The sequence below is a fragment of the Aspergillus niger genome, assembly GCF_000002855.4.
Source record: "Aspergillus niger supercontig An08".
In the NCBI taxonomy this organism is placed as follows: Eukaryota; Fungi; Ascomycota; class Eurotiomycetes; order Eurotiales; family Aspergillaceae; genus Aspergillus; species Aspergillus niger.
Window position 1 is genome coordinate 1,488,115 of NT_166524.1, and position 24,527 is coordinate 1,512,641.

A 24,527-nucleotide genomic window follows, 5' to 3' on the forward strand; every position below is an offset into this window, starting at 1 on the left:
GCTATGTGCTGTAGTTTGCCTCGAAGTCAGATAGTAGACGTCGAAGACGGTCCTTCTCCTTTTCGCCTCCGAAGATCGCATCGTAGGATTTTCTGCAGATGCCCAGCACATCGGCCCGCGTGAGTTGGAAGTGCTCTGCAGCTAACAGATACTCATTCGATACGGGGCTGCAAAAGAATCCTACATCGTCGGTCTGCACAAGTATCAGCTGGCGGTTCGTGTAAAAGAACGAGAGCGACTTGGCAAAATGAAAGTGGCAGAGACTCACGCAAAGCACAATCGGGCAGTCCTGATGTCTCCAATACCCGAAATGATGATCCAAAAAGCCACCGTCGAACATCTTTGCGTGCACATTACATGACATGCACAATTCCAGTCCGGGCTGTCTCCTCGCAATTTCCCGTTTCAGCTCTTCGGGCACATGAATCACATGGCCCAGCCGATCCGGCTGAAACTCCAACAGTGTCTCTAATTCTCTAGGCTTCGCCGCCTCCCTCATCTCGGCGAAATGCACAGTCAAGCCTAATCCATTAGCTTTGGCCTTCGCAAAAGCCTCTCGCAGCACCGAAACATCGCCCTTGGTTGGGTTGCCACAGACATCAATGCCCACGATGCCACGGGCGCGGTGGGCCAGCGCCAAGTCTACAATTTCCAGGGCCTCAGCAGTAGTGTGATGGCCCCTGTCCAAAGCCAGAATCAGATATACAGACATCTTTGGGGAACTGGGGGATTGATTGGCCTGAAAATCCGAGATTGCATCAAGAACAGTAGTAAGATATTCCTCCCGGGTGAAGGAGGAGGAGGGGGATGCACGGGGAATTGTGCGGAGTTCAAGGTAAGTTACGCCGTCGTTTTGGAAGTCGGTTAACACGGAATGGGTGGCGTAGGTGAGGCTGGCAAGATCATTGACTAGATTGTAGATTGATTTGTTGAAGGATTGAAAAAATCTGGATATTAAAGGTTGGTGGAAAGTGTTTTGAATGCATGTATGAGAGTGGAGGGACTACCCACGTTTGCAGCGAATAATCTACCTTCCCAGGCGGCATGGTTACCCATGGATCTTCAATGCTGAAGCCGGGTTCTTGGGCCTTCTTCTTGAGCCAGATCTCATGGAGACATTGGCGGCTGATACTGCCGCTGAGGTGGGCATGGAGCTGTGGGACGACACACATTAGTGATCCACCTTGTTTGTGCTTCATTTGCTGGTTCTGGAGGGTGGCTCAATTCGAATGAAGCGTGTTTGCACGGGATATTTACTTGCCTCGATTTTAGGAAGGGATTTGGTGAAGGAACGATCGACTGCTTTGGAGAGGTCCATAGTCGATCTTGGTCAGGTGTCTGTTGTACACGGACTTGAGGATGTAGATCTAAGCGTCTAAGTGGCTGTCCGTCTATCTTGTTGATTCTGATTGATGGATGGAGGTGGAAGTTGAGAAGAAGGAGGGGGAGTCCAAGTGGGATGGGATGAGTTGGCGAGTTCAGTTAGTTGGGGAAAGAGCAGGTGACTTTTGCTGCACTCGTGGTTGCCCAAGGCGCCCTTCTTGACTTGTTACGAATCTACGCTCACCTTCGACCATTCTGAAGCCATGAATAACAGTACGGAACACATGCCTTCTGATTCGAAGAATTGAGGGTTTTCCAATCGATACATTAACTATCTATTGGCCTTCCGCTGCCGTGACTGAACCAATGACCAAATCAGACTACCGCTCAGGCTAACTATATTTTATTCCAAAACCAGGAAATTGCACACAGCACGCTGCAAGCCCGCTCATTCCGCTATCCTAAGTCGAGTCTCTCAGTCGCTCGACGCACACAAGTTCCACATGGTGCCTAGAGCCTCAAATTAAAACACGGCATATAAACGAGATTCAAGATCCAGCGCACGGCCGTCCTCCCGAGACCGAGCACTTCCGGCACGGGTCTCTGACGTGTCAAGACTCGAAACTCTTTCCATCCGATTAGTCCATGAAAATAACCCGACAAGGAGATGCGGACAAGAATAAGCCGTATCGCGTCAGATTGTTGACTCGGTTTAGGATATGTTTGGGTCACGGGGGGTCTCCAGTGAGCCGTGTGATTCCGCTATCTACGAGGACCTTTCGTATCCATCGTCATGGAATAATTTCCGTGCCGGGTACACCAGCGTCGTCTGAGCGACCTGCAACAAGCAGGAAATAGAAAGTCCCGAGCCCACTCAGTACTTCCAATGAGCCTCGTTCGGTTCGTCCTCACGGCCCAGGGCAAGTTTCCTGGTCCTCTGCGGGTGTCAGGCGTCTGTACCACATCAGGCGATTAGTAGTCAATCTTGCTAGCATTTCTCGCCGATCTGACTTGCGCCTGAGTTTTTGCCAGGGCCTTGTGTTACCAGGTCCAATGATAGTGTTTATCTCACACATATTTCCAGAAGCATTGTTGATTGTTGCGTGGTTCTAGTGGGTGCTGGTGTCGTGCTGCTCGCAGCCTTGTAAGAGTGCTCCGACGTGAGAGACAGAATTTCTGGCATCATCTTAGCTGCTGATACCAGCCCCTTCTCTCACATCGGCTATCTTTCGAGAGAGCGACATATAAATGTCCGTTAATTGCTTCCTTTATCAGGTTTCGTATAGATTGAGGCCCTGTGAATCCGGATAATGTATCATTAATTCAAGTGGGGAGATTCGCGGCAAATGAATAGCCTGGCAATCAAAACCGGTCCCGAGACGCATTGCCATTGAAGGTGAAAGGGACACAAATAAAAATTACACCTTCACAAATGGCGCGACATGATGCAACGAGGCACAAAATTCCATGTAAACCAGGGTCAAAATGCCGTGAAACAAAGCGAGAACAGACACAACAAGGCAGATACCGCCTCTATTTGGTACGCCGTGCAGGCAGTTAGTTCGGCTTACTGCCCCTAATCAAACCCAGTGGCTCTGTCAAACAACAGCTTGCACTCAAAAGGAAAATAAAAAAAATTATAGACATGAACAGGAGTGACACGTGTCGCGAGGCAGTTCCTTACGCCAAAGTAGCAATTGAAGGCTATGCATGCACCGGCGCAGGAAGGTCAGGCTACCTGCATACGCAGCATCCAGTGACAGGGAGAGTCTGTGTGGTACGCACCGATGGCTGCAGTAATAGCACAGGGCAAACCGGAGTCCAATCTGATAACGGCAAGGGCGGCCGGCGACGCCGTGCGAGTTTCATTCTTATTGGAGTGGCAGCATATGCTGGATCGGGAATTGTCCCACTTGTTTAGGGCCTGTCTGGGGTCGTTCGCTTGAGAGTTTGACCACGGTAATCTAGATTGGAGTGAGAATCTGCGAAGCGGAATTAGCCGGCTTTGCGAGGACTGTACTAATCGTGTATCTGGCCTGTATTTTGTATCTCCACGGAAAAGGCAGACCCGCAGCTCAGTTTCGCCTCCGTCACGGTTCTCTGTAGGGTTGTATCGTCTGGCCCGGTTCTCGAAGGATTCGAGAAATCCATATACAGACGACTCGTCCAATGGAAAATGGTGGATGGTGGGAACACGGAGTACTAGCAGTCTCCAGTTTTATTTTTAGCCGATGATCCAGCTTGGAGCCCGAAAATAATAATGGTTAATGGTTGTGTGCTGTGACTCAATGAGATGCTTTCAATAACCCTTAATAACTGAAACTAATTCACTAACTAGTTAGTGAACCCTGAGTGGGTCACAATTCCGAGGCGAGTGCTTGCCCTTGACGTAACGTCATCAGTGCCATATTCAAGTTCAATTCAGCATCGTGAAGTCTGTTCGCTGTGGAAGATTGAGATAAATTTATTATCATTTTATCAATGAGTACTGATGTCGGGAAGACCTTGAAAGACATCATTGTTGTGGGTGGGGAGTATTCGGCCTTGTCTGTTTGAGAGAAGTTTCGCAATTAAGGAGGGGCAGCCGAGCCATTACGAACCTTGACAGCATCATTGGAATCCATGAAATGCACTTCCGGTGGGGAGTCTGGAGGTCAATTGTGTGGATGATGTGAGAACCCACTGGGTGCTTAGAAAGGAGAAGAATGTTCTCATAAAATCTCCTTGGTGACCTGTTCTTATTCAAGACCAGGTTGGACGCGACACAACCACATCAGTTGCTGTAGGCAAATGTACCAAGTTTTTTGTTTTTAAATAATAAACCCCATGAAAGATCCAATTTGTAAGAAAGGGAATCAGATGATTTGTTCCGTAACCCCACAAGCGTTGTACCTACAAGACGTCCGAAATTCAAGAATAGTCGTTGTGCGCCTACTATCTGTTCATTTCAATTCAGAAAGCGGACTCGATATGCTATTTTCTGGACGACTTACCAATCTAGTCTGCACTTTTTCCATTTCATATCTGACTTTCAGCAACATGGGCTACTAGTGACAGTGCTCATGAATCACTCGTCGCATTAAAAGTAGAATGAGAAGACCAAAGCAAGAGTTGAATGACATATGAGGGCAGTCCTTTGAAGCCATCATTCCCAGGAAAGGGAACAAAATCAAGTTCACAGAAGCATTGAGCTCATCTGGGATTTTTATTGTCAGTCAGGAAATATGTGACGTCCTTTTTCCCATTTCCCAAAGTGTCTGGCTGGCAGCCATGGCGATCCGGCTTCCGCATGCATTCATGATATCACTACAAGACAATCAACTTTCCATATGGAATATGCTCCATTTTTGAGGGTCTCGATAGGTCATCACTTGCCGCTGTGGCTTGAAATGGTACGATATTCCTATAAATATTGGACACAGATGCGAAATAGAACAGAAAGTTCTTCATCGTTCAGTGGCTAAGCAACGCGACCCTCGCATTCTGTGATGCGGTGCACTCCAAACATAAGGGCCATCTGCTCCGCGTGTATTTGACCGGTATAGGGATAAGTAACGGTGCGACTCATGATTGAACAGCCATAATAGCTGGGTGCATACTGTGAGGTTGAGGCAGTGTCAAGGACACAATTGACTTATTTGACCCAAGAACTTCACATATCCGCAACGATATTTGATAGACGATCCCTGGTTCAGATCTTTGGACAATGTCGATGGATTGAGACAACCGATAGTAAATACCTAGAAGAAGTTAGCAGTTGAGGCTAAGCCTGTTTAGTAGTAGTCCTACAAGCCATTGAATTCAGATTTGCGGTCGAACAAGTCTGTTGGTTGGGATATCGTATTGCCACTGCAGTGGGCCGAATCGGCCGATGCCAATAGTAGTAGCCTCAATTTGGGGCCAGGGACCTGGACCAGGGTCTCCTTTAGCACTATGCAAGAATAGTTGCTGTCCCGTCCCCGCCTAGCCCGGATGTTTTGTACGGCACGCAGACTACGGCGCAAGATCCCCGATCATTCGAATAGAATATGCCAAGTCAGAATGTCTCAGAACTGATCGGGGTCCGGTCCCGACAAAAGAAAAAAAAAAAAAAAAAAAAAAAAAGTGTCTTTGGCCCAGGTCACAAGTAATGTTTCTAACATCTCACCAGACGCAGGAGTTACACGCTGGTATACTGAGCGACGGGAGTCAGGCTGATGCATCAAGACAGTCAAAAGAACTATATCCCAATGTGGTGCTGATACGACCAGTGGCTGAGGTTGGGAGAGAAAGGCGGAGAGGAAAGAGGGAAAGAAACCAAACTATTGACAATCACGAGGCTTCATTAATTGATAATGAATGGAGTTGGCAGTGGAGGGAGGGCCTTTGCCCGTGCGTGCTGCATAGTCAATTGGAAGGACTCATTCGACTATCAGCAAGCCACAACACGTTGCCTGGCTGGCTGGCTGGCTGGCTGATAGGAAGGATTATCCATAACAGAGCCGGATAGCGGCATTGTTGGGATCAAGACTGAGGCGTTGGCCAAATGACACCATGCAGCATGCGCCGTGCGACCGGGGATTGGAAAGACCGAAGAAGGTTGAAGCATCGAAGACGCATCGAAGGAACAGGCTCGACGAGGCTCAGCTGAGACTGTGTCCACTCTTACAGGAAATAAAGGAGTTGCATCTTACCCCTCTATCGCCAACTGCTTGCTGGTATAGCCTTGCCTGCTCCCCCAATACCTACAAGGATGGCCGCACAGGATATGCAGCCTCGTTCTACAGGTGGCCTGTGGCAGGCGACAGGTTTATTAACTTTAGAGTTTCAGGGAAAAAAAGAAACGAGGCCGAAGACGGATTAAGGTACGGCAAGACTCACTATGCCAAAGTCAAAATGCTCAAGGTACTGTGGTTGTTACTAATGATGATGCTCTGTGTAATAAATTGTACCGTGAATGTATGAAAGCTCGTAACGAGCAACAGTATTTTTCATTGTAGGGCGGTAATACCAGTATCATCTGTTATTAACCCGCCACGGAAACCACTACGGCCCATCAAGGGAAGACCCCGGCATAGGGGGCGCAACGTTCCACTCAGTTGGAACGGCTCTCTCGGCCGCCTTCTCTTTGAACTTCAGGACATTGAAGTTAATTACTTGGGTACCCAGCCTAGATACTGCAGCTGGCCACAGCAACCGAAAACCTTTCCACATTTCCATCATGATAGATGACATGGATGGCAGGTAACAAGATATACTCTGCAGGGAATCGAATTTCTAATGTTTCGTTTAGATAAGTGAAAATTTCTCTATGACATATCGTACCACAGAATTTGATATTTTAGACGAGATCTCTTAGGGTTTTGGCAAAGGTCTATAAAAGGAGAGATGGAGGAGGACTAACAAGGAAGCTCTGGTCTGACGATATGGATCGCGGGCTATGGGATGGGACATGCTCTTCCCATCCCATAGGAAGAGTAGGGCAACCACCCGAGACATTACAGTAAGGTAACTCACCCGGGGTGTGAATTATTTAATACAAACGAGCCATGACTATTACCTGTACGATAACGAGACCCTGAATACGAGACATACTGTAGCATCGGCAAGGCGGAAACATGATCAGCCTTTGATATCTCCATTTCACTGGGTGATTCAATGACCGCTCCGTTCTTATATTTCTCAAATATCTTTAGAGATGTATCTCAGGTTTGCCCATAACATTGAGCTCCTGCGCCATTTTCTCCCCTCTGGTTGACCGACTCGACAAAGCTGTTCTGGCGCACGTCTCCGACTAGCCCTCAGTACTATGATGTCATAGTTTCACCCGGTTCTTTGCGTAAAGTAAGAATCTGACCAGTGACAAATTCTAGCGTAGTTACTGTGCTGCTCCCCCCATTAGTATTAGTAAGGATCTACGTAGTAAAATGTGCACAGATGCTTCGATTTTCGGTCATGGCTCTGAGAGGATTGCATTAATCAACTAGATCCTGCTTTTAGGTGTAAAGGGGGACTTAGGAAGGCTCTAGTCAATTACTAGACATGATGAATGGTCACTAACTCTTCCTTTGTTACTACGGCTGAAAGCGGCCACCACACCCTAAAGCCTAGTGCAGTAAAACATAAGCATAAGGGGTAGCAAGGGTCGCTTCATACTGCATCATCAGCCTGTGTGATCGTAGCAAGGAGTTCTCGGGTGCAAGATCCTGGGCGAAAGGAAACCGCAATCGAAGGCTTGGAAGCCTGTCAAGAGTGGGTCGCCGTTTGAAAACAGCCCCACGAGGCAGTGGTCTTATCCAATCGCAGTGGCTGCTTGGAATCATCCCTGTGAAGTTGGTTGCCCAGTATGACTCTTTTTCCCCCGGCCAGTTGCCGAGTTTGCCTTTCAGACAGAAAGCAGTCTGCATGGAACAGTAATTAGTAGATACTACATCAAGTTATAGTAGTACTATAGTGTTTAACTACCAAAGCTCTATGTAGACCGCACTCATTAGAAGGCTCAACTTCGGATATTAGCCATAGCTGTCCGTTACCCCTGGCGCTGCATAGGTACGCAAATAGGTATGCCTTTCACGAAGAATTATGTGCAGTGAGACTGCCTGAAATGTATGTAATGGTCAAGTACGCGCAAGCACGGAAACAATGCTGGCTACAAGCAGGTAATACTCCTCTCTTTTTTCTTTTATTTTTCCCATCATACTTTCCCGCAGTGTGGGACTTTCTTTTGGCAAGTAACAATGGAGCATCGTACCTTTTGGTTGTGAATTGATTTAGGCAGTAGGAAGTAAGTAGTTGACAGTCTGGCATGCGATAATGTTCCTTATGAACCAATGATATTGCTATGAGGTCTGCACGTGTGAACACTGAGCAGTCACCCCACCTTCAACCGCATTCAGCACCCGACTTGCAGCGCCTACTCAATAAAATTAGGTTAAAGCGCTGAACATGGAATTCGTAGTAATACGGAATCAGCACTAGTCAGCATGCTGTTCTAGCTGGCTATTGATGGTAGATAGGTAGCTTTTTCGGCCATACCTTGAATTTTTATTCCCTTCCTCTATCTCTTGCAATTAGAAAAAAAAAAAAAAAGGAATTTATTTCAGGTATCAGGGGAGCTGAAGAAGAGTCTATTTCCTACTAAAGGGATATGTGCGACTGACATACTAATACGTGCGTGGGCAGTCAAGCAATTCTGAGTAGTCACTAAACATACGTTTAAAGTAGTAAATAGCCATCATGATGACTTTGGCAGCTGTCAACTAATTTGACTGAATCCATCTCCTCCTTCACCGATTCCCGTTTGATGCGCCATTTTTCGCTCCGTAGACTAAGTCATACATAGCCAGCTTGACTGGATTCCATATCTCAACTTGGGACGGTGGTTATTGCCTGATCCATAGGCATTTAGTTCGGAACCAAACGCAGGGAAGAGGAAGCGGTCAAAATCATCTATGCACGCGAGACGGCGATAACCTAAAGCATGGGTCATCCTTCAGCTTCCCCTCTTTCTGATCAGCAGCATCAGCGGCTGCAAAAGGGAGGGTCTTGGATTTCAATACAGCCCACTAACTGCCTATTGTATGTGCATGCATACGAAATGCACCATGATGGTATGGATATCTTCCAAGCACGCACTGCACTTACTCAGCTACCTAATCGGACGCTACTATAGTAACGTTACAATCTTTCCTTATCAAGAAAGTTGAGCGCTCTTTCGCGGCGCTATCTTTGCATGAATGGGATAGCCTATGAATTCTGCTCATTATCAAGGGCGCATACCACCTTGCGTCGTCAGCTGGAAAGCGTTCGTTTGAAACCGATTGGGTGTCCCGTGATCACAAAGGAATATTTCCGCCACAGCCGCGATACATTGCAATCTAGGACGGATCGGTCGGAGCAAGATCGGGGTTTGATATCGTGGCTCTCAAAATGATTACCTGCTCGAAACCCACACCCTCCTCCTGTAGGAGTCAAGAGCGTTGACACCCTGCCACCGCACATGGTCATTTGCATCACCATAGCCTCCATCATTGGAGGGATAAATTTCCTAGTTCAGGAAAGGCTAGGTAATCCGCGGACGGCCCGGCCGATACGCTTGTGGTTGCAAGGTAGCTCACGATAGCCTATTTGATCGCAATAGATATGAAGAAGCCCTCATCTGCTTCACTATCGACAGTGAATGCCCAGGCTGAGAGTTTGGACCTCCATGTTGAGTATTATCCTGGTAGATGTGAATTCCCAAAATACATGACAGTATCAGTCGCTAGCATCTAGCCAGTGTGTCTCTACTGATGCCAAGTAGATGATCCTTTGTGGCCGACACGGAATGTTCTGAGACGAGCGGGGAAATGCTTTTTTAGATTCAAAGAGTCGTGGTCAGAACGCGAGCCCACCATTCAATGGCAGGGCCAGGGATAGATTGAGTGTAAAAAACTTGAATTGGCTGATGGTTAGATGATAGGACGACGATAGCAGCATCGCCAACTCAGCAAAATGGCTCAGCTTTGTGCGGGGTTGGGAAAACGCCCCGCAGCTTACTATTCACGGTTGCCTTCCATCAAGAATGAGCAAACGGGCTACTGCGAAATTGGCAGTCTCATTACCACCATCTCATCCTGGCCAAGGATTTTAAGTAGTCCATTAACATGTAGGGGGGCCATGCAGTGTCCATTCAATACCTTGGTAGGCAGGTGGTACATAAGTGCCTGTAGTTTGATCTGCTAGTGCCTGTTAGAGTCTACTACTTCGCCTAAGTCATTGAAATTCGAGCGACCGGAGCTGGAGCCACGGAGGACCCAAGTCCATGGTGTCATAGGGCAGATACTTGAGAAAGAAGAAATGGATTCGAAATGTAAGATCCACATTGAGTGAATTCTGTTTGGATGGACCCGTGATATTATTACCCCGTTCACGGCCGTTACCATAAGCTGCCTATTGTCTTTGTCCTCTCTATCCGCTCGAGAGAAATAGAGAAGCTCTTTGACCGCTTCTTCAAACTCCTCCTGCTGCTGCTGCTGCCGCCGCCGCCTTGGTACTACCTTGGGTATCAAGGTGTCGTAGTCCAGAAGCGTGCGCCATGAGGAACTCCAAGCATTGCCCTACTAGGTGCATGGGCGCGCTACCAATGGCCAATGACTTCAGACAGCTTGGCGAATGTGCTGAAGAATTTCGCCCAGAATACATGCACCACGAGCTCGAAAGCATCCATGTGTATGGAGCACACCGTAAACAAGGAAGAAAACGTTGATTTTCTTCTGTGCCGATTTATATTCCCGTCAGGTTACATGCTTCGAAGCATCATTGATACCTTCCAATCTCTTACCGTGGGATGGAGCCGTGGCAGTCCTAGGCAACTTCATCCATCCCGTGCTGCGTTTCCACTTTCCGGCCCCTTCCCCCTTTCCGCACCGCCCCGACTGGTTTCACTGCCACTCTTGCCTCAGCCTCAGCTTTGCAAACACGCGTGTAATATTACTACGACGGTACTAGCCGCGTTTCTCCCCCGCGTTGAATGAGGACAGGGCTGGGATGACTCAATCGAAAATCTTCTTGCTCTTTAATTTACCGACAGATTACCGCCCCTCCTTCTCCCTCTTGCGCTTGCATTCTTGTACCAACTACGAACCTAGAAAATGCAAGTGAACCACTCACAAGCTCCACAGTAATGTCGAGTAAGGATAAAGCGGCACCAGCAATCATACATTGCCCAACTCCCTTATCTTCCTTTTCTCCGTAATTTTCTTTTCTTTTCTTTTCTTTTTTGTTGGTTTTTTTCCGCCCCCCTTTTCCTCGCGATACCTAGAGGGAAAGAAACATGATTGCATCTCAAGGGAAATTAAAGGGCACTATGACGAAACGGGACAAGACAACTATTGCCAGCAAAAAATAGTATTTAAGTTTTAGGCGGTCTGCACATCCCTAGTCTGAATGAATCAGGTGACAATCCCCCGATTGTCGGAAGAGCCCAATTCTTCTCACGGTCGTACATGCAACTAGCGTCCTGGGGGAGGGGGCCTTGCTATTGCATGCAGTCTCTACAGTAGTCCCGTCGTATTTTCTGGCTTTTTGGAAAATTCGGGTGACAGGGATAAGGCAGGTTGGCATCAAAACCCAGAAACGGGAAACGAAGGGAGACCCCAGCGGGCGGGAATCCAAGATCCACATATCTCCCCATAGGGACCGCCGTGCCGGTGCCTCAAGAAGGATCTGTAACATCAATAATGATGATAACACGGTAATAGTGTTTGCGGATCGACAGTCAGGCATGCTTCGGATTCTCCTGCTCCCGCGTAGTGATGGCAGATACGTGGATAACTCCGTACTCCGTACCGAGTATCTGTGTATGCAGGACGGATTATCCGTGGGGAAGCTAACCTTCTTGCCTGAGAAAGAGCTCGTTACAACTAGCTATGGGATGAGATTGAAGAGGGGATTGTATCCACCGACCTTCCATAGCAACTAACGTTCTCTGTTCGCCTTCCCCTTTTTTTTTTCTTTCCCTTTTCTGCCTTGTCCAAACGATTCCCCCCCCAATCCGCCGCCTCCCGAAAAAGGTGAAACAACATACCTATCAGCTTGCCTGCCCCCACGATTGACAGTGATACCATCGACAAGGAGATGATCATCCAATAGATCATGTCCGTTCACTGTGCCACCGCCTACGATCTCCAAGAGGATGATTTACTGTAGGAAGTGGAGCGAACAGCTCTTGAGCATCTTTACCGATTGCGTTGAAGAGCAGAATCCTCGTGACTACATACTATATGGATTCCTCCGTAACAAAATGTTGGATTAGACGCTATGATGCCCAGATAGTAAGGACGTGGATAAATGCAGGGAGATCGAACGTTGGGAGAACTGGGAAGGGAAAGGAAAACAGAAAAGGATATTATTGGAAGAATAAAATAAATAAATAAAAAAATAAAAGAAAAGAAAAGAATGAAAGAAAGAAAAGGAAAAGGAAACGGGAAAAGAAACAGAAAAGGGCAGCAGTTATTTCCCAATATCATCCCTGAATGCCAATCAGCCTTCGTAGAAGGGCAGAAGAAAGGACAGAGGGTAGATTGGAGGAGCCTCATAGGATCTCATGATCGCGGCTAGTCTCATTATCGCTTGGGCTGCCGTTGCTATGCTTCGTGGAGTCGTGGACAGCTCACCCGTTTAACAGACTTTGATCTTGGAGCAGGTGCCCAGCAATGACGGCCCAGTTTGATTAGACTACCTTATTGGCATACCTGAACTAAAGGTTAATAATACTCTCTATCCCTTTCCTAGCCCTTAGCCAACAGTATATAGGACTTGGAATTTCTTCCTTTTGGCTACTTCATTGCTGCTATCACCAAGTTGTACTCCTGGGTTTGCTTGACAGGAAAAATTTCCTTGACAAGACGTTGCGCATTTTTCACAGGGGCTAGACGCATATCAAGAACGCAACAAAAAAAAAACGCCTCTGTTATCATCACTGCCGCCCACTACCATCATCATTATCCTGATCTTATATCATCATTACCTGAGCGTTTTCATTGGTACCAGAGAACCGGAGCCCGCGTTTTTTTCAAGACCTTCCTAAGACATCCAGGACTTGGCTTCCCAGATTATTGTTGCGGTACGGGTCCCGCAGGTAGGCTAGAAGAGGAAGGAAAAAGAACAGTGTTCCCTACTACTCCGTATCCGAATACCGATTACCATCTTTGGGCTTGGTCTGACGTGGGGTGGGAGACGGTCCTAACTTGTGGTTACATGACGAGGGGCAGACGCGTGGGAGTTTGTAACCAAGAAATTCCCAGTTGAAAATACAAAAATACGTACCTTACCAAACCACAGGTACGGAGTACGTCAGTAAGTACCCACTCCAGCTTTCTTTCAATTGAAACATCCATCGGTTTCTTCGAAATCGACTTCCAAAATCCTTCCCTCCGAACTTCTCCCTTGTCTTGTCTGTACGACACCGCACTCGCCTGGATGGGAGACTCTTAAGAGGGCGAACACCAAGACTTCCCCCCTCTCCCCAGCTTTTTGTTGACACTCTTTACTCCAGACATTTTCGCTCCCTCGACTTCCGCAAGTGGAGATCCCAATTTCTCTCTCGGGCGAAGGACAACGCTGGCACTGTTTCCTCCGTCGCATGATCAACTCTCTTACTCACACATCCTGGCGCCTTTTGCTGCAGGTCCTCTACTACACTCCACGTAACCGTGCAGCAAACTGGAAAAGCTACATATCGGACCACACTAGACAATCGCGACCCTCAGGATTACTCTTGTCGGTCCAATCTCCGATTGCTCAAATTATCACCCTTCCCCTTTGGACCACCTGCATCACTGCGTTGGCAGGCAATCCTGCATTTGCTCTCCCGATCCTCGTCGCCGATTTTCCCTTCTTGCGCAGCCTTTCTCTAGTCTCCGGACGGCGAGTGACGCCAATCGACGCGAAGGCCGAATTTCCTTGCTCAATTCCAACAATAATATCTTTTTTTTTTCTTTACCCTTTCCACACACCCACCCACACACACACACCCTTTGGCGTCTGTAGAAGCTACGTTCGGAGGGGCTCTGCTGACAGCTAAGCACATGCGCGGCGCATACGGATATTGACTTGCATAATTTCGCTCACCAATTTCTGTTCCCATTACCTTTCGATACTCGCCTTTGGGGGTTCCTCGGTCCTCCTGCCTCCCACAGGAAAAGAACCTCAACCCACCGGCACCAACTACGGCCAATTGGTTCGAGCTCCACACGTCCTCGCATATTTGCTGCAGAGGGACAGCTTTCCCCGCGTATTAGGAGATCCGCCAACCAAGGAGGGGTAAAATTAGGGCACCAGAATAGGATACAACGCGGGCAAATCAGATCATATCAGGAAAACCTGACGAAAATCGGTTCCGGAAAAGAAAAAAGAGACCAAGGCTGAGGGTGCCAAGTCATTCATCATTTTTGGCTTTACTTGGGTTGACGGCAAGACAAGCGATCAAAGAGCCTTTCCCCCCACCCACGCAGTGCCACTGTTACACGAAGCCAGTATCTGTCTCAGTTGTTATCAGGAACCCGGATCCCGTACTCTCGCGAGCGCTCTCCGGCAGGGCTCTCCGCATTGCATCAGAGGCAGGCCAAGATGCAGATATCAAAGACAGAGCAATCCCGCTAAGCAAGTGGCTTTTGCATCGCTCAGCCAGACACGTTCCCCTTTTCGGCTCGTATTGCATTCTTGCTATAGGCCGCCATATCAGGGTCAACACGGCCGCCTAGTTACTGCACGTCGCTGTTCATTCGTCCCCTGAAGAGTCCAGGTGACTCCAGCTTTGGCACGGTTCACGACAGGTCTACAGTCTCACGTTTTGCAGCCGGGTGGTACGTCTGGCAGGTATCCGCAATGGCTTACGCCGCTGCTTCGTCGCCTTCAACCATAAATGGCGACACCCAAGCAAGTTTAAAACTTACTGGCTCACTCCCGAAACCTCCAAAACTACATAATGTCAACACATCTGTTCCCCCCGCCCCCAATCCCTCCTCCGCTCCGCCCTGTGCCTCTCTTTACTCATATACACCTAACTCATTACGTCCTTCATACACCTTCTCAAATGCTTCGAGCCCTTCCGGCACCCCTCTACAATCGGCTACTGACGCGCTCCGTGGTCGAATACCCTCATTCCCTCTGATACCCCCAGCCCATCTTGAGCTTGGAGATTCAATCATGGCTGTTCCTGGGAGTGCTAGTGCTTCCGGGTCGGGGGATGCGGCAACTCAAACGACAAACAAAGGCCCAGGATTGATGCGCAGAATCTCCCGAGGAGCAGCCAACAAGCTCACTCGGAGGCGGCAATCCGCGACCCAAAATGATAAGCGGGACCGTAGCTCCGGTCCCGTTATCATGCGCAGACGCAGTGACAGCAAAACTGGACAAAATAGCTGGGAAAGTGCGCTTGAGTCCAGTAATGAAGAAGACAGCAATGATGCTCTGGACTCTCTGGGAGTTTGGTGTGGCTCTGAGGCTTCTAGCTTGCAGAACGAGATGTTTATTCCCCCTACTCGCACGGTTAGTGCAGTTGCACCGAAAGTTGATGCAATGATTCAGCGCGGCGTAATCTTCACGAAAATCACCAAGAAACGACGGAAGCAAGTGCGCTTCTTTCTCGATCTCGACGCTGGCAAAGTTTACTGGGATCTTTCGAATCCGACGAAAAGGTTTTATGTCGATGACATTAAGGAGATTCGCGTGGGTGTCGATGCGCGCAATTATCGTGAGGAACATCAGGTTTCACAGGATTTCGAAAGTAGATGGATCACCGTTGTCATCGCCGACGCAGAACGATCGAAGGGACGATCTGTCAAGACACTGCACCTGATTGCGCCGAGTGATTATACCCTTGAGCTTTGGACGACAACCCTGGAACACATCTCACGCTATAGAATTGGTCTTATGGCTGGCCTAGCTGGTTCTGGCCAGAGTGAGGCGGTCTTGAAAGCCCACTGGCAGCGTGAGATGACCAGATTATATCCAAAGGGTTTAAAGCTCGGCGAGCTCGAGAGCTTGGATTTCGAGGCGGTTGAGAGTGTATGCCGCAGCTTGCACATCAATTGCTCCAAGAATATGCTCCGCGCCCAATTCTCTAAGGCGGACAATAACAACAAGGGCAAGTTATATTTCTCCGAGTTCAGTGATTTTGTTGCTCGTTTGAAGGAGCGGAAAGATGTCAAAGCTATCTTCAAAGAGCGTGTTGCAAGTTCTGAAGGCTTTACTTTGGAAGAATTCCTAGCATTCCTTCGTGACGTGCAGAACGAAGATGTCGAGTCTGACCGAAGCTACTGGGTGTCTATTTTTGATCGGCTTGTGCGCAAATCAAGGCCCCGTGCACCCAGTCTTCCAGAGCATCCGGACGGAAGACCCACTGGAGTTCCGCGTCTGGGTCTTGATGCTTTCACCTCGTTTCTATCTTCTTCTTGGAATGGGGTCTATGCCTCCCGCGCCCCCCAGTCCAGGTTTGATCGTCCTTTGAACGAATACTTCATCTCCAGCTCGCACAATACGTACCTCCTAGGTCGCCAGGTAGCTGGTGCGTCCAGCACCGAGGCATACATCAGCGCTTTGTCCCAAGGGTGTCGTTGTGTGGAGATCGATTGCTGGGACGGAGCTGATGGCCGACCCATTGTCTCTCACGGAAGGACCATGACTACCAGCGTCCTCTTCGCCGACTGCATCACTGTCATCAACAGATACGCATTCATCAGCACAGACTTTCCGCTTATCCTCTCTCTCGAAGTTCACTGCAATCCCGAGCAACAACTAGCCATGGTGAGAATCATGAAGGAGACCTTCAAAGACCAATTAGTCTTGGAACCCCTTCTTACAAATACGTTCGTCCTTCCGTCGCCCGAGGATTTGAAGCGTCGCATCCTTGTGAAAGTCAAAACTTGCGATGAAACAGAAGGTGGCATGCGACAAGAGTCTACGGGTTCCTCGATCAGCGTCGGTCGAAAGCGCAGCTCAAGCTCCCCATTTATGCACCCGACGGTGCCTGAGTACCCTCCAGTTTCCAACCTTGTACCTCTTGCTGGGCCTTCCACGGCTGGCCAGGATGGTATCGATACATTCCTTTCCCAGGATAGACGGTCCTTCACGACCACCAGCATAAGCAGCGCCACGGAAGACAGTGATGGCGCATTGACGTCCATGAAAAGGGAACGGAAACGACGCCAGAAGAGCAAGATAACCAAGCCATTGTCGGACTTGGGAGTGTATACTCGAGGCTACAAATGGCATAGCTTCACGTCCCCGGAAAGCCAGCGGTATAACCACGTGTACTCGTTCGCAGAGCGTTCTTTCGAGAGTATCTGCCGCGATGCAGATAACAAAGCTGTTTTCGAGAAGCACAATCGAAAGTATCTGACAAGGGTCTATCCATCTGGCTTCCGTCTGAGGTCCTCTAACTTCGATCCCCTCAAATTCTGGCGTCGCGGAGTGCAGATGGCCGCTTTGAACTGGCAAACCTACGATGTTGGAATGCAGTTGAACCAAGCCATGTATGCCGCCGGGACTGATCGGACAGGCTACGTACTTAAGCCCGAGTCTCTTCGCACAGTGACCACTGGCGAAGATAGAAGAAAGAGCACGGAGCGGAAATGCGTTCGGTTTACGATCGAAGTCGTCTCTGCTCAGCAACTACCGCGCCCTCGCAGCCTTGGACCGGACGATAATATCAATCCGTACGTGGAGGTTGAGATATTTAGTGCCGATGATCGAGGTCAGAGCTTCGTATTTGGGGAAGGTGGCCTGAACACTTCGGCGCGCAGTGGCGTGTCAGGCATTGGCTATCCGCACCGTCGGCGCACGAAAATCGAGCAGAGCAATGGGTACAGCCCCATCTTCAATGATTGCTTCAAGTTTGCGCTGGACACGAAGTATCCCGACCTTGTGTTTGTCCGTTGGACGGTCTGGAGCTCGCTGGACGGCCGCAGTGCAGGGAACAACAGCAGTGTCCAGTTGGCCACCTTTACTGCCAAACTTACCAGCCTTTCTCAAGGATACCGCTATCTGCCGTTGTATGATGCAGGCGGCGACCAATATCTCTTTTCAACTCTGTTCTGCAAGATTACTAAGGATGGTATCACTCCCGCCTACTTTGGACGAATCGATCCCGATGACCTTCGCGCTGAGCGATTGGGTCTTCTCCGTCAAATCGGTCAAACCGTGTTCAAGCGCTCGTCATCCACGGAGCGGGAGAAGGACTCTTTCTCCGACAAGGGTAGTGAGATCCCGATGAGCTCAGAGGACAACCATTCTCCTACGTCTCCGACTCTGACGCCAACAGTGTCAGCGGCATCTACTTCTTCGCTGCCTCCTTAGCACCCTCCCCAGGGGATTTCGGCACAGTGTGAGGTCATTTCCACTCTTTCTAGTCTTCGCTGTGCCCCTTAGGGGCTTGTCTACATCTCCTTTTGCTATCACGCTGTCATATTCTGTTTCCATTCATGTGCAAGTATGGGATTGGCGTTCTGTCAGCTTTGGCTGCCTCTTTTTGCATTTTCTTTTTATCCTTTCCTGATGTCTTATGGGAGCCTGAGGCGCATCACGGTCGCAAAACGGAAGCCACAGGCGGGCTCACATGGAAAGCATGATCTCACATCTTCGGATTTTACCTTTTGTTAACTATCTGGGGCGACGCATGGAAGTCCCGAGAAGGCGGGTTCTTGGTGTTATTTACTACTTGTGTTCTAGCTCTTGTGTGTGTGTGCGTGTCTGTATGTCTGTGTTGGCATTTGAGTGCCTTGATTTATCCGCGATACCCTTTTAATCTTGACGTTTTTGTGTTGCTCTTATGCGTTGCATGGCTGTGTGATTATCATTGCAGACCCACTTTCCATTCTCTCTACTGTTTTGCTTGCATGTCCATTTAACTCAGCATCTGTCTCGGGGTTTTTCTTTGGGTCCGATGTACCATTTCAGAGATCATTTGTCGTTGCATCGGGGTGGTATATTCAGGGAAGAGGGAGTCACCGAGGAAACGGTTGCATCATTCGGCATCACTGGCGGGGGATCAATGCATTATGAAGCGAGGTTTAAAGGCCTCTTGAGGAAGCTGGCTATCATGGTTTGGTCCACTGTCGCTAGAGTATCCGGAAGAGATCCTAGCCCATGACAGGTCTGTTGCTTACATTTTTGTACTTTTGTGTGTTAATATGAATTCGCGGCTGGGACGCTTTTTGCTTCGATTCCGGGCCTTTACCCAAGTTTGGCTTATATCCTTCAACTGTTCCTTCTTGTCTGCAGTATGCGTAAGATTCACTCCTTTAACAGTAGAGGCATTATGGCTTGCTTAATGACCATATATGACCTCCAGCGCTACTGGATGCGACAGTCTCTTGACTGGCAGCCACAATGGTCAGCTGAATAATTTGAAGCCCGCGAAAAACTCCTTGAATAGCTGCCAGTCATGCCGTATAGTAATTCTTTATTTCCTCTCCAGTCTCTCGCATACTCGGCCAACCTGCCCCAGTGCGGGCCACCTGCCTCCCACCGCCCGCGGTAAAGGCAACGTGACGACTTCCGCCTCCGCGGATGGCCATCCCAAGCCTAACTATACACCCCAAACCCATTCATTCTCTTTCATTCATTCTTCCTTAATCTCTCCTTTTAACCGTCGCAATGGATCCTTTTTCTGCAGAGGGTGGTATGTTTTGTCCATTGAGCAAACACACACATACAATCCCCCCTTATGACCTCAAAGCGCTAACTTGCCTCATCCCCCCAATAACAGAGCTAATCAACATCCACAATGCCTTTCACCAAGGCCAATACCAAGCCGTAATCGAATTCGACACCTCCGCTCTATCCCCCGAGAACCAACTCCCTGCCCGTGTCCTCCAGCTTCGCGCCAAGATCGCCCTAGGCCAATCAGATGAAGTTCTCGCCGATGTCGAAGGCGAGGAAGAGACCCCCGATCTAGCGGCCGTGAAAGCGCTGGCCCAGCAGTCGACTGGAGATGCCGAATCGGCGTTGAAGCTGGCTCAGGACCTTGCGGAGAATTACCCCGACAATGCTACTGTACAGGTTCTGTGCGGGACGTTGCTGCAGGCTCAGGGACAAAGTGAGGATGCGTTGGCTTTATTGACCAAGCATCAGGGGAACCTCGAGGCGTGAGTTTTAGCCGTCAATTTGCCATGTGCACTGTCTGTATAATGGGTGGAACTCAGGAAGCTAATGGACAATGATATAGTGTGGCCTTGATCGTCCAGATTCATCTTCAGCAGAACCGCTCTGATCTCGCCTTGAAGGAAGTCCAGGCTGCAAAGCGCTGGGCGCAGGATTCCCTCTTGGTTAACTTGGCTGAGTCGTGGGTGGGAATGAGAGTGGTATGTGTCACACCCTGCTGCAGCCTCCTTGCTGTTTGTTCGAGGGTAAGCGATGAAACTAATATGCTGTTGCTTCGGCTTTTAGGGCGGCGAGAAATACCAGGCTGCATTCTACGTCTACGAGGAATTGGCTTCCGCTCCTAGCAGCTCCGCGCCCCTCTCTATCGTTGGTCAGGCCGTGGCAGAACTCCATCTCGGTCGGTTGCCTGAGGCCGAGGCCGCCTTGACTGCAGCTCTGCAGCAGTATCCCGACGAGGCGGAACTGATTGCGAACACTGTTGTGCTGAACGTCTTGGCTGGCAAGCCCTCGGAAGAGTTGGAGCAGTACGTTCACCCTCCTACCCCTAAACCCATCGATCTGCGGACGAATGTGTAGCTAACGCATGCATTGCACTTACTATAGGCGCCTCGAACAGATCAACCCCGCGCACCCCCTGCTCTCCGATCTTCAAGCAAAGAGTGAACTGTTCGATACCGCGGCTGCGAAGTATGCTCCCAGAGTGTCGGCTTAATCTAGGATATCCGTTGTTTACTTTTGTGCTGCTTGCATTGTTTTTGTCTCCTGATCTCCATCTTGTACCCCTCTTCTTGCTCCCTGGGCGTGATATTGTTTCCGATTATGAATTGATACGACGGCGTAGCTATGTGTAAGCTAGTTATTGTCCAGCGAATGCTTCCTGCCTTATCCTATTTTGCCCCGTCTAGTCTGCACTTGCCCGTTTTCTGTGTATAACGAGGGACCAAGAATCTACCAGTATCAGCAGACAGGCTGATAGATTATATTAGTTGTACGTTATTTGGTGTACCTTCCCCAATTTGGGCCAGGGATTACAGACTTGTTACCTGAACCTTCACAGGAAAAGCGACCGAAAGCCAGAGAACATGGCTAGCAACGGGACCCTTCAGTCTGCATTGTACAATAAATGTGTAGTTGTCACCTACTCGACAGCTGACACTACTAATCAATCTCACAGCCGAGCACCTAACCAATTAATGATTGCCTGGGTCTGCTGAGTATCATAGCCAACTATATCTGCAGCGAAGACAGCCGAGTCATGGGTTTCGTCTTGTGCCACAACATAAACAGTATTGGGTACGACTTTCTGTTTATAGTGGCAAAAGGTCAGTTTGTGCAATGTAACTAGGGGTAAAATACCAGCAAGATGCAGTCAACCAAGAGAGGGGGGAAGGTGGAGGGGTACGAGAAGTGACGAACGAACCTTGAATCTCTCCACAAACTCATTGATTGGAGAGAGTAAAATCTCATCTCTCCCGGCAGTCATTAGGAAATCTTCTGCTTTTAATCCCTCCCACCAATCCATGGGAGCTCGAGCTGGCTCACTCCAAGGGTCACCTTCCTTACCCGCCAGGTACTGATTAGACCAACGGTCGAGAATCTCCTTAGAGAGGGCATCCTTGTAAGCGTTTTCCCGGAAACTATGGCCGTCCATCTTGTAACTGATCCACGGTGCGCAGCCAAATACACCTGCCAAGGGTTGGGAGATACTGAGAGGCTCGATCTCAGGGTGTGGATGGGTGAGGTGCAAAAGCACAGCTAGAGAGAGGTTTCCACCAGCGGAATCACCACCCAGGAAGATGTTGGCTGGGGAGCGGCCTGTCTCGGTGAGGATGTAGCGGAGGGCTTCAACAGACTGGCGAAGTTGAACGGGATAAACAGCGTGCGGCATAAGAGAGTAGCTGAGAAAGAAGATAGCAAGATCGTCATGGCCAGCTTCGTTCAGGCGGTTAAGTATATGTGCTAGTAGCTGGTAATGATGGGGACGACCAAACAGAAAGAATCCGCCTCCTGGACAGCTGGGTTAGTATGGTACAATTCGAGAATCAACTTGATCAAGGGGGGTAAAATGGGAGACAGGAACGACTCACCATGATAGTAGACAATGACATTTTTGGCATTTCTGTTGCCAATCCAGTGACCTTTAGCGCCGTGGTTGAGAGGCACAGTCTGCGGCTGGAGACCTCGGCTGGCCATGAACTGTCTGTATACTTCATCGGTAGGGGTGTCCTGGAGCCTGGGATGGAGGTTAGCAGGCAGTGTCCGGTCGTAAGGAGAATTAGAACGCACTGCAATTGTCTCTCTGTGAAGGTGACACAAACTTTGCGCGTTACAGCGTTGAGCACATGGACCTTGTACTGCTTGGCGCCATCCTTGCCTCGAAAGGCAGCTGTAATGGAAACAGAAAGGAGAGTCTTATAGACAATCAATCTGTTCCATGCCTCCTGCACCTTCTCCCAAAAGGTTAGAGGTTGCTTCCAGGACGACATGGTGCGAGAAAGTGGTATGTGAGAGGAGAGGAGAGGATGTGGAGAGGAATTGAAGGTTTAAAAGTGAGGGTCGATACCCCCGCTTTCGAGGTGCTGCCGGCTGAAAGTGGTAGGCAAACATAGTATATCCGGCAATTGATTGACTGTCCAGAGCAAGGGGCAGGTGGAGTGCATATGCACCGATAGGAAGAATGGAGCAGCTCTTCCACTGTGCTTAAGCCAGCCCCCGCAGCTGAAGAGATGACCTCGGCTCGGAACTACTAGTTCAGAAGTATGTGATATTTCCCTCTAACGCATTATAGCTTAGATATAGACACATTCTAGTTTCCATTCACCATGTCCTCCTTGCCCGTCAGATCACAGAATGCCTTATATGTGGTAAACACATCCTCCTCTCCACTGCCCGTACTTTCGACGATACACTCGGCGTTGGCTCCCACAAAGAATACATAGCCTTCCTTCACTTCCTCAGTCTTGTGGCCGACCGTAATCTTCCCAGTTCCGCCTGTGCATATCAGGATGCTGGGACCCACCAGTGCGTCGAAAGTTGCTTTGGCCCCAGCCCTCTTCAGATCCGTCTTGACCACACTAAACTCTTCAATCGGAGGGTCGTAGAGAAGAGACGATGAACCACTTGAGTAGGCGGAGGCATTGAGAACGGCATATGGATAGTCGGTCGGCTCCAGCTTTTGCTCTTCAATTGGCGCATAGGAGTATGTCAGCATTTCGGTGAGTGTATCAACGTCCTTGAACTTGGGAGTGAAGCCCGCCCGCACAACGTTATCAGACGACGCCATGCATTCGATAATGTCTCCAGAGATGTATGCATGGATGTCATCAGCCTTCAAGAACATGGCTTCACCTGGTGCCAGCTTGACAAAATTCAGGAAGAAGAACACGAATAGCCCGATGTCGTTAGGGAATTGTCCGTTAAGTCGAGCGATAATGGCAGCCAATTCGGCAGGGTTGCTCGGATTCGTCTCCGGAGTGCTGGTAGAAGTAGCAAATGTATCAGGAGAATCCTGAGCCGCAGAGATCAGCTTCTGGGTGGCAGCCTCAATGCTTTCCGGTGATGACTTCATTAGCGATGTGAATAGGGAGCGTAACGCGTCCTTGTTTCTTGCCATTTTGTCAGAATCCTGCGAGTCTTCAGATCCCTTGACAACACTCTCGAATTGATTCACTGCTTGCGTGCCGACTAACTCGCGGAGAGGGGCGACTGCGTTAAGGAAGTGAACGATTTCGGCCAGCGGTCGGAAGCCGCACAGTCCTTCGAACGGGGTGATCGCAATTGTCATTTCGGGTTTGTGATTATCATCTATAAAGCGATGATCAGAGTTGCGATTGTTATCAGATAGAATTATATAGGTTACCTGGATAGTTTCGGGCGTCCCGGGCATGAAGCTTTTCAGCCAGTTTCTTATTCGGATGGGCTTGGATACTGAGAGCCTTTTGAACAGAAAGAACCTTGAAAAGGAAAGGCAATTTCCCTCCATATCGCTCGCTCACTTCCTTGGAGATCAATGCCTGGTTATCCTGGACCATATCGAGGAGGGTTCGCTGGGTTTCGACATCTTTGGAGGGAAGGGAAGGATGGGTGCCCATCCACAACTATACGTCACCGGGTCAGTTTACCGCCATGAGAACATCAAGAATTCAGGGAGCGAACCTCTGCATACGGCTTCTCAGGTTCTATGGAGAAATCGGAGCCTGCAGTAATGGCGGCATACTTTGCGGCAGCAGACTCATGACCAATCTTGCCTAGACCAGCTTCAGCAAACGCAACGGGCGGACCAATCCAGGATGCGGGGATGTCCTACCCCAGTCATAGCTGTTGACACCTGAGGATAAAGAAGACGGACTATTAGTGACATTATTCTCTAATTTCGAGTTGAAGGCTCGGGGGAATGAATACTCACCACACTGAAGGCGAAGCAACGGTACCTGCATATTGCTGAGGGGGCTAATAAGCTAAGTACTGTATTGGTGGTGAAGGGGAAAGTAGAGAGGATAGACAGGAGGAAAGAGCGAACTAGTGAATGAATGGCGGGGGAGAGGAACAACGGCAGCTCAAGTGGAATACTACTCAATAAA

The 24,527-nt window shown here is 49.2% G+C and overlaps 9 protein-coding genes across 9 annotated transcripts; 3 read left to right on the forward strand and 6 right to left on the reverse strand.

The window, feature by feature from the left end:
• Position 1: 1 nt before the first annotated feature.
• On the reverse strand, positions 2-1,318 carry An08g06270 (uncharacterized protein; the record flags this gene model as incomplete). Its single annotated transcript, XM_001392705.3, has 4 exons — positions 2-193; positions 269-947; positions 1,012-1,154; positions 1,262-1,318. 4 exons carry the CDS (start codon positions 1,316-1,318, stop codon positions 2-4), a joined length of 1,071 nt encoding a protein of 356 aa, XP_001392742.1.
• Positions 1,319-2,765: 1,447 nt separating this feature from the next.
• Positions 2,766-3,244, forward strand: An08g06280 (hypothetical protein; the record flags this gene model as incomplete). Its single annotated transcript, XM_059749118.1, has 2 exons — positions 2,766-2,863; positions 2,977-3,244. The coding sequence occupies 2 exons, from the start codon at positions 2,766-2,768 to the stop codon at positions 3,242-3,244; spliced, it is 366 nt and encodes a 121-aa protein (XP_059604092.1).
• A 3,228-nt stretch (positions 3,245-6,472) lies between these two features.
• On the reverse strand, positions 6,473-6,944 carry An08g06290 (hypothetical protein; the record flags this gene model as incomplete). Its single annotated transcript, XM_059749119.1, has 2 exons — positions 6,473-6,611; positions 6,820-6,944. The coding sequence occupies 2 exons, from the start codon at positions 6,942-6,944 to the stop codon at positions 6,473-6,475; spliced, it is 264 nt and encodes an 87-aa protein (XP_059604093.1).
• Positions 6,945-7,409: 465 nt separating this feature from the next.
• Positions 7,410-9,330, reverse strand: An08g06300 (uncharacterized protein; the record flags this gene model as incomplete). Its single annotated transcript, XM_059749120.1, has 5 exons — positions 7,410-7,703; positions 7,768-7,843; positions 8,473-8,554; positions 8,641-8,775; positions 9,240-9,330. 5 exons carry the CDS (start codon positions 9,328-9,330, stop codon positions 7,410-7,412), a joined length of 678 nt encoding a protein of 225 aa, XP_059604094.1.
• A 334-nt stretch (positions 9,331-9,664) lies between these two features.
• An08g06310 (hypothetical protein) lies at positions 9,665-12,018 on the reverse strand (the record flags this gene model as incomplete). Its single annotated transcript, XM_059749121.1, has 9 exons — positions 9,665-9,786; positions 9,981-10,029; positions 10,206-10,400; positions 10,587-10,700; positions 10,879-11,016; positions 11,386-11,508; positions 11,559-11,676; positions 11,870-11,960; positions 12,006-12,018. 9 exons carry the CDS (start codon positions 12,016-12,018, stop codon positions 9,665-9,667), a joined length of 963 nt encoding a protein of 320 aa, XP_059604095.1.
• A 2,652-nt stretch (positions 12,019-14,670) lies between these two features.
• Positions 14,671-18,141, forward strand: An08g06320 (uncharacterized protein; the record flags this gene model as incomplete). Its single annotated transcript, XM_001392710.1, has 1 exon — positions 14,671-18,141. The coding sequence occupies one exon, from the start codon at positions 14,671-14,673 to the stop codon at positions 18,139-18,141; it is 3,471 nt and encodes a 1,156-aa protein (XP_001392747.1).
• Positions 18,142-19,440: 1,299 nt separating this feature from the next.
• An08g06330 (uncharacterized protein) lies at positions 19,441-20,659 on the forward strand (the record flags this gene model as incomplete). Its single annotated transcript, XM_059749122.1, has 4 exons — positions 19,441-19,931; positions 20,012-20,147; positions 20,233-20,471; positions 20,551-20,659. The coding sequence occupies 4 exons, from the start codon at positions 19,441-19,443 to the stop codon at positions 20,657-20,659; spliced, it is 975 nt and encodes a 324-aa protein (XP_059604096.1).
• Positions 20,660-21,115: 456 nt separating this feature from the next.
• An08g06340 (uncharacterized protein) lies at positions 21,116-22,433 on the reverse strand (the record flags this gene model as incomplete). Its single annotated transcript, XM_001392712.1, has 4 exons — positions 21,116-21,250; positions 21,368-21,954; positions 22,035-22,180; positions 22,234-22,433. 4 exons carry the CDS (start codon positions 22,431-22,433, stop codon positions 21,116-21,118), a joined length of 1,068 nt encoding a protein of 355 aa, XP_001392749.1.
• A 320-nt stretch (positions 22,434-22,753) lies between these two features.
• An08g06350 (uncharacterized protein) lies at positions 22,754-24,383 on the reverse strand (the record flags this gene model as incomplete). Its single annotated transcript, XM_001392713.3, has 5 exons — positions 22,754-23,751; positions 23,807-24,044; positions 24,103-24,194; positions 24,254-24,274; positions 24,353-24,383. 5 exons carry the CDS (start codon positions 24,381-24,383, stop codon positions 22,754-22,756), a joined length of 1,380 nt encoding a protein of 459 aa, XP_001392750.1.
• Positions 24,384-24,527: the final 144 nt, after the last annotated feature.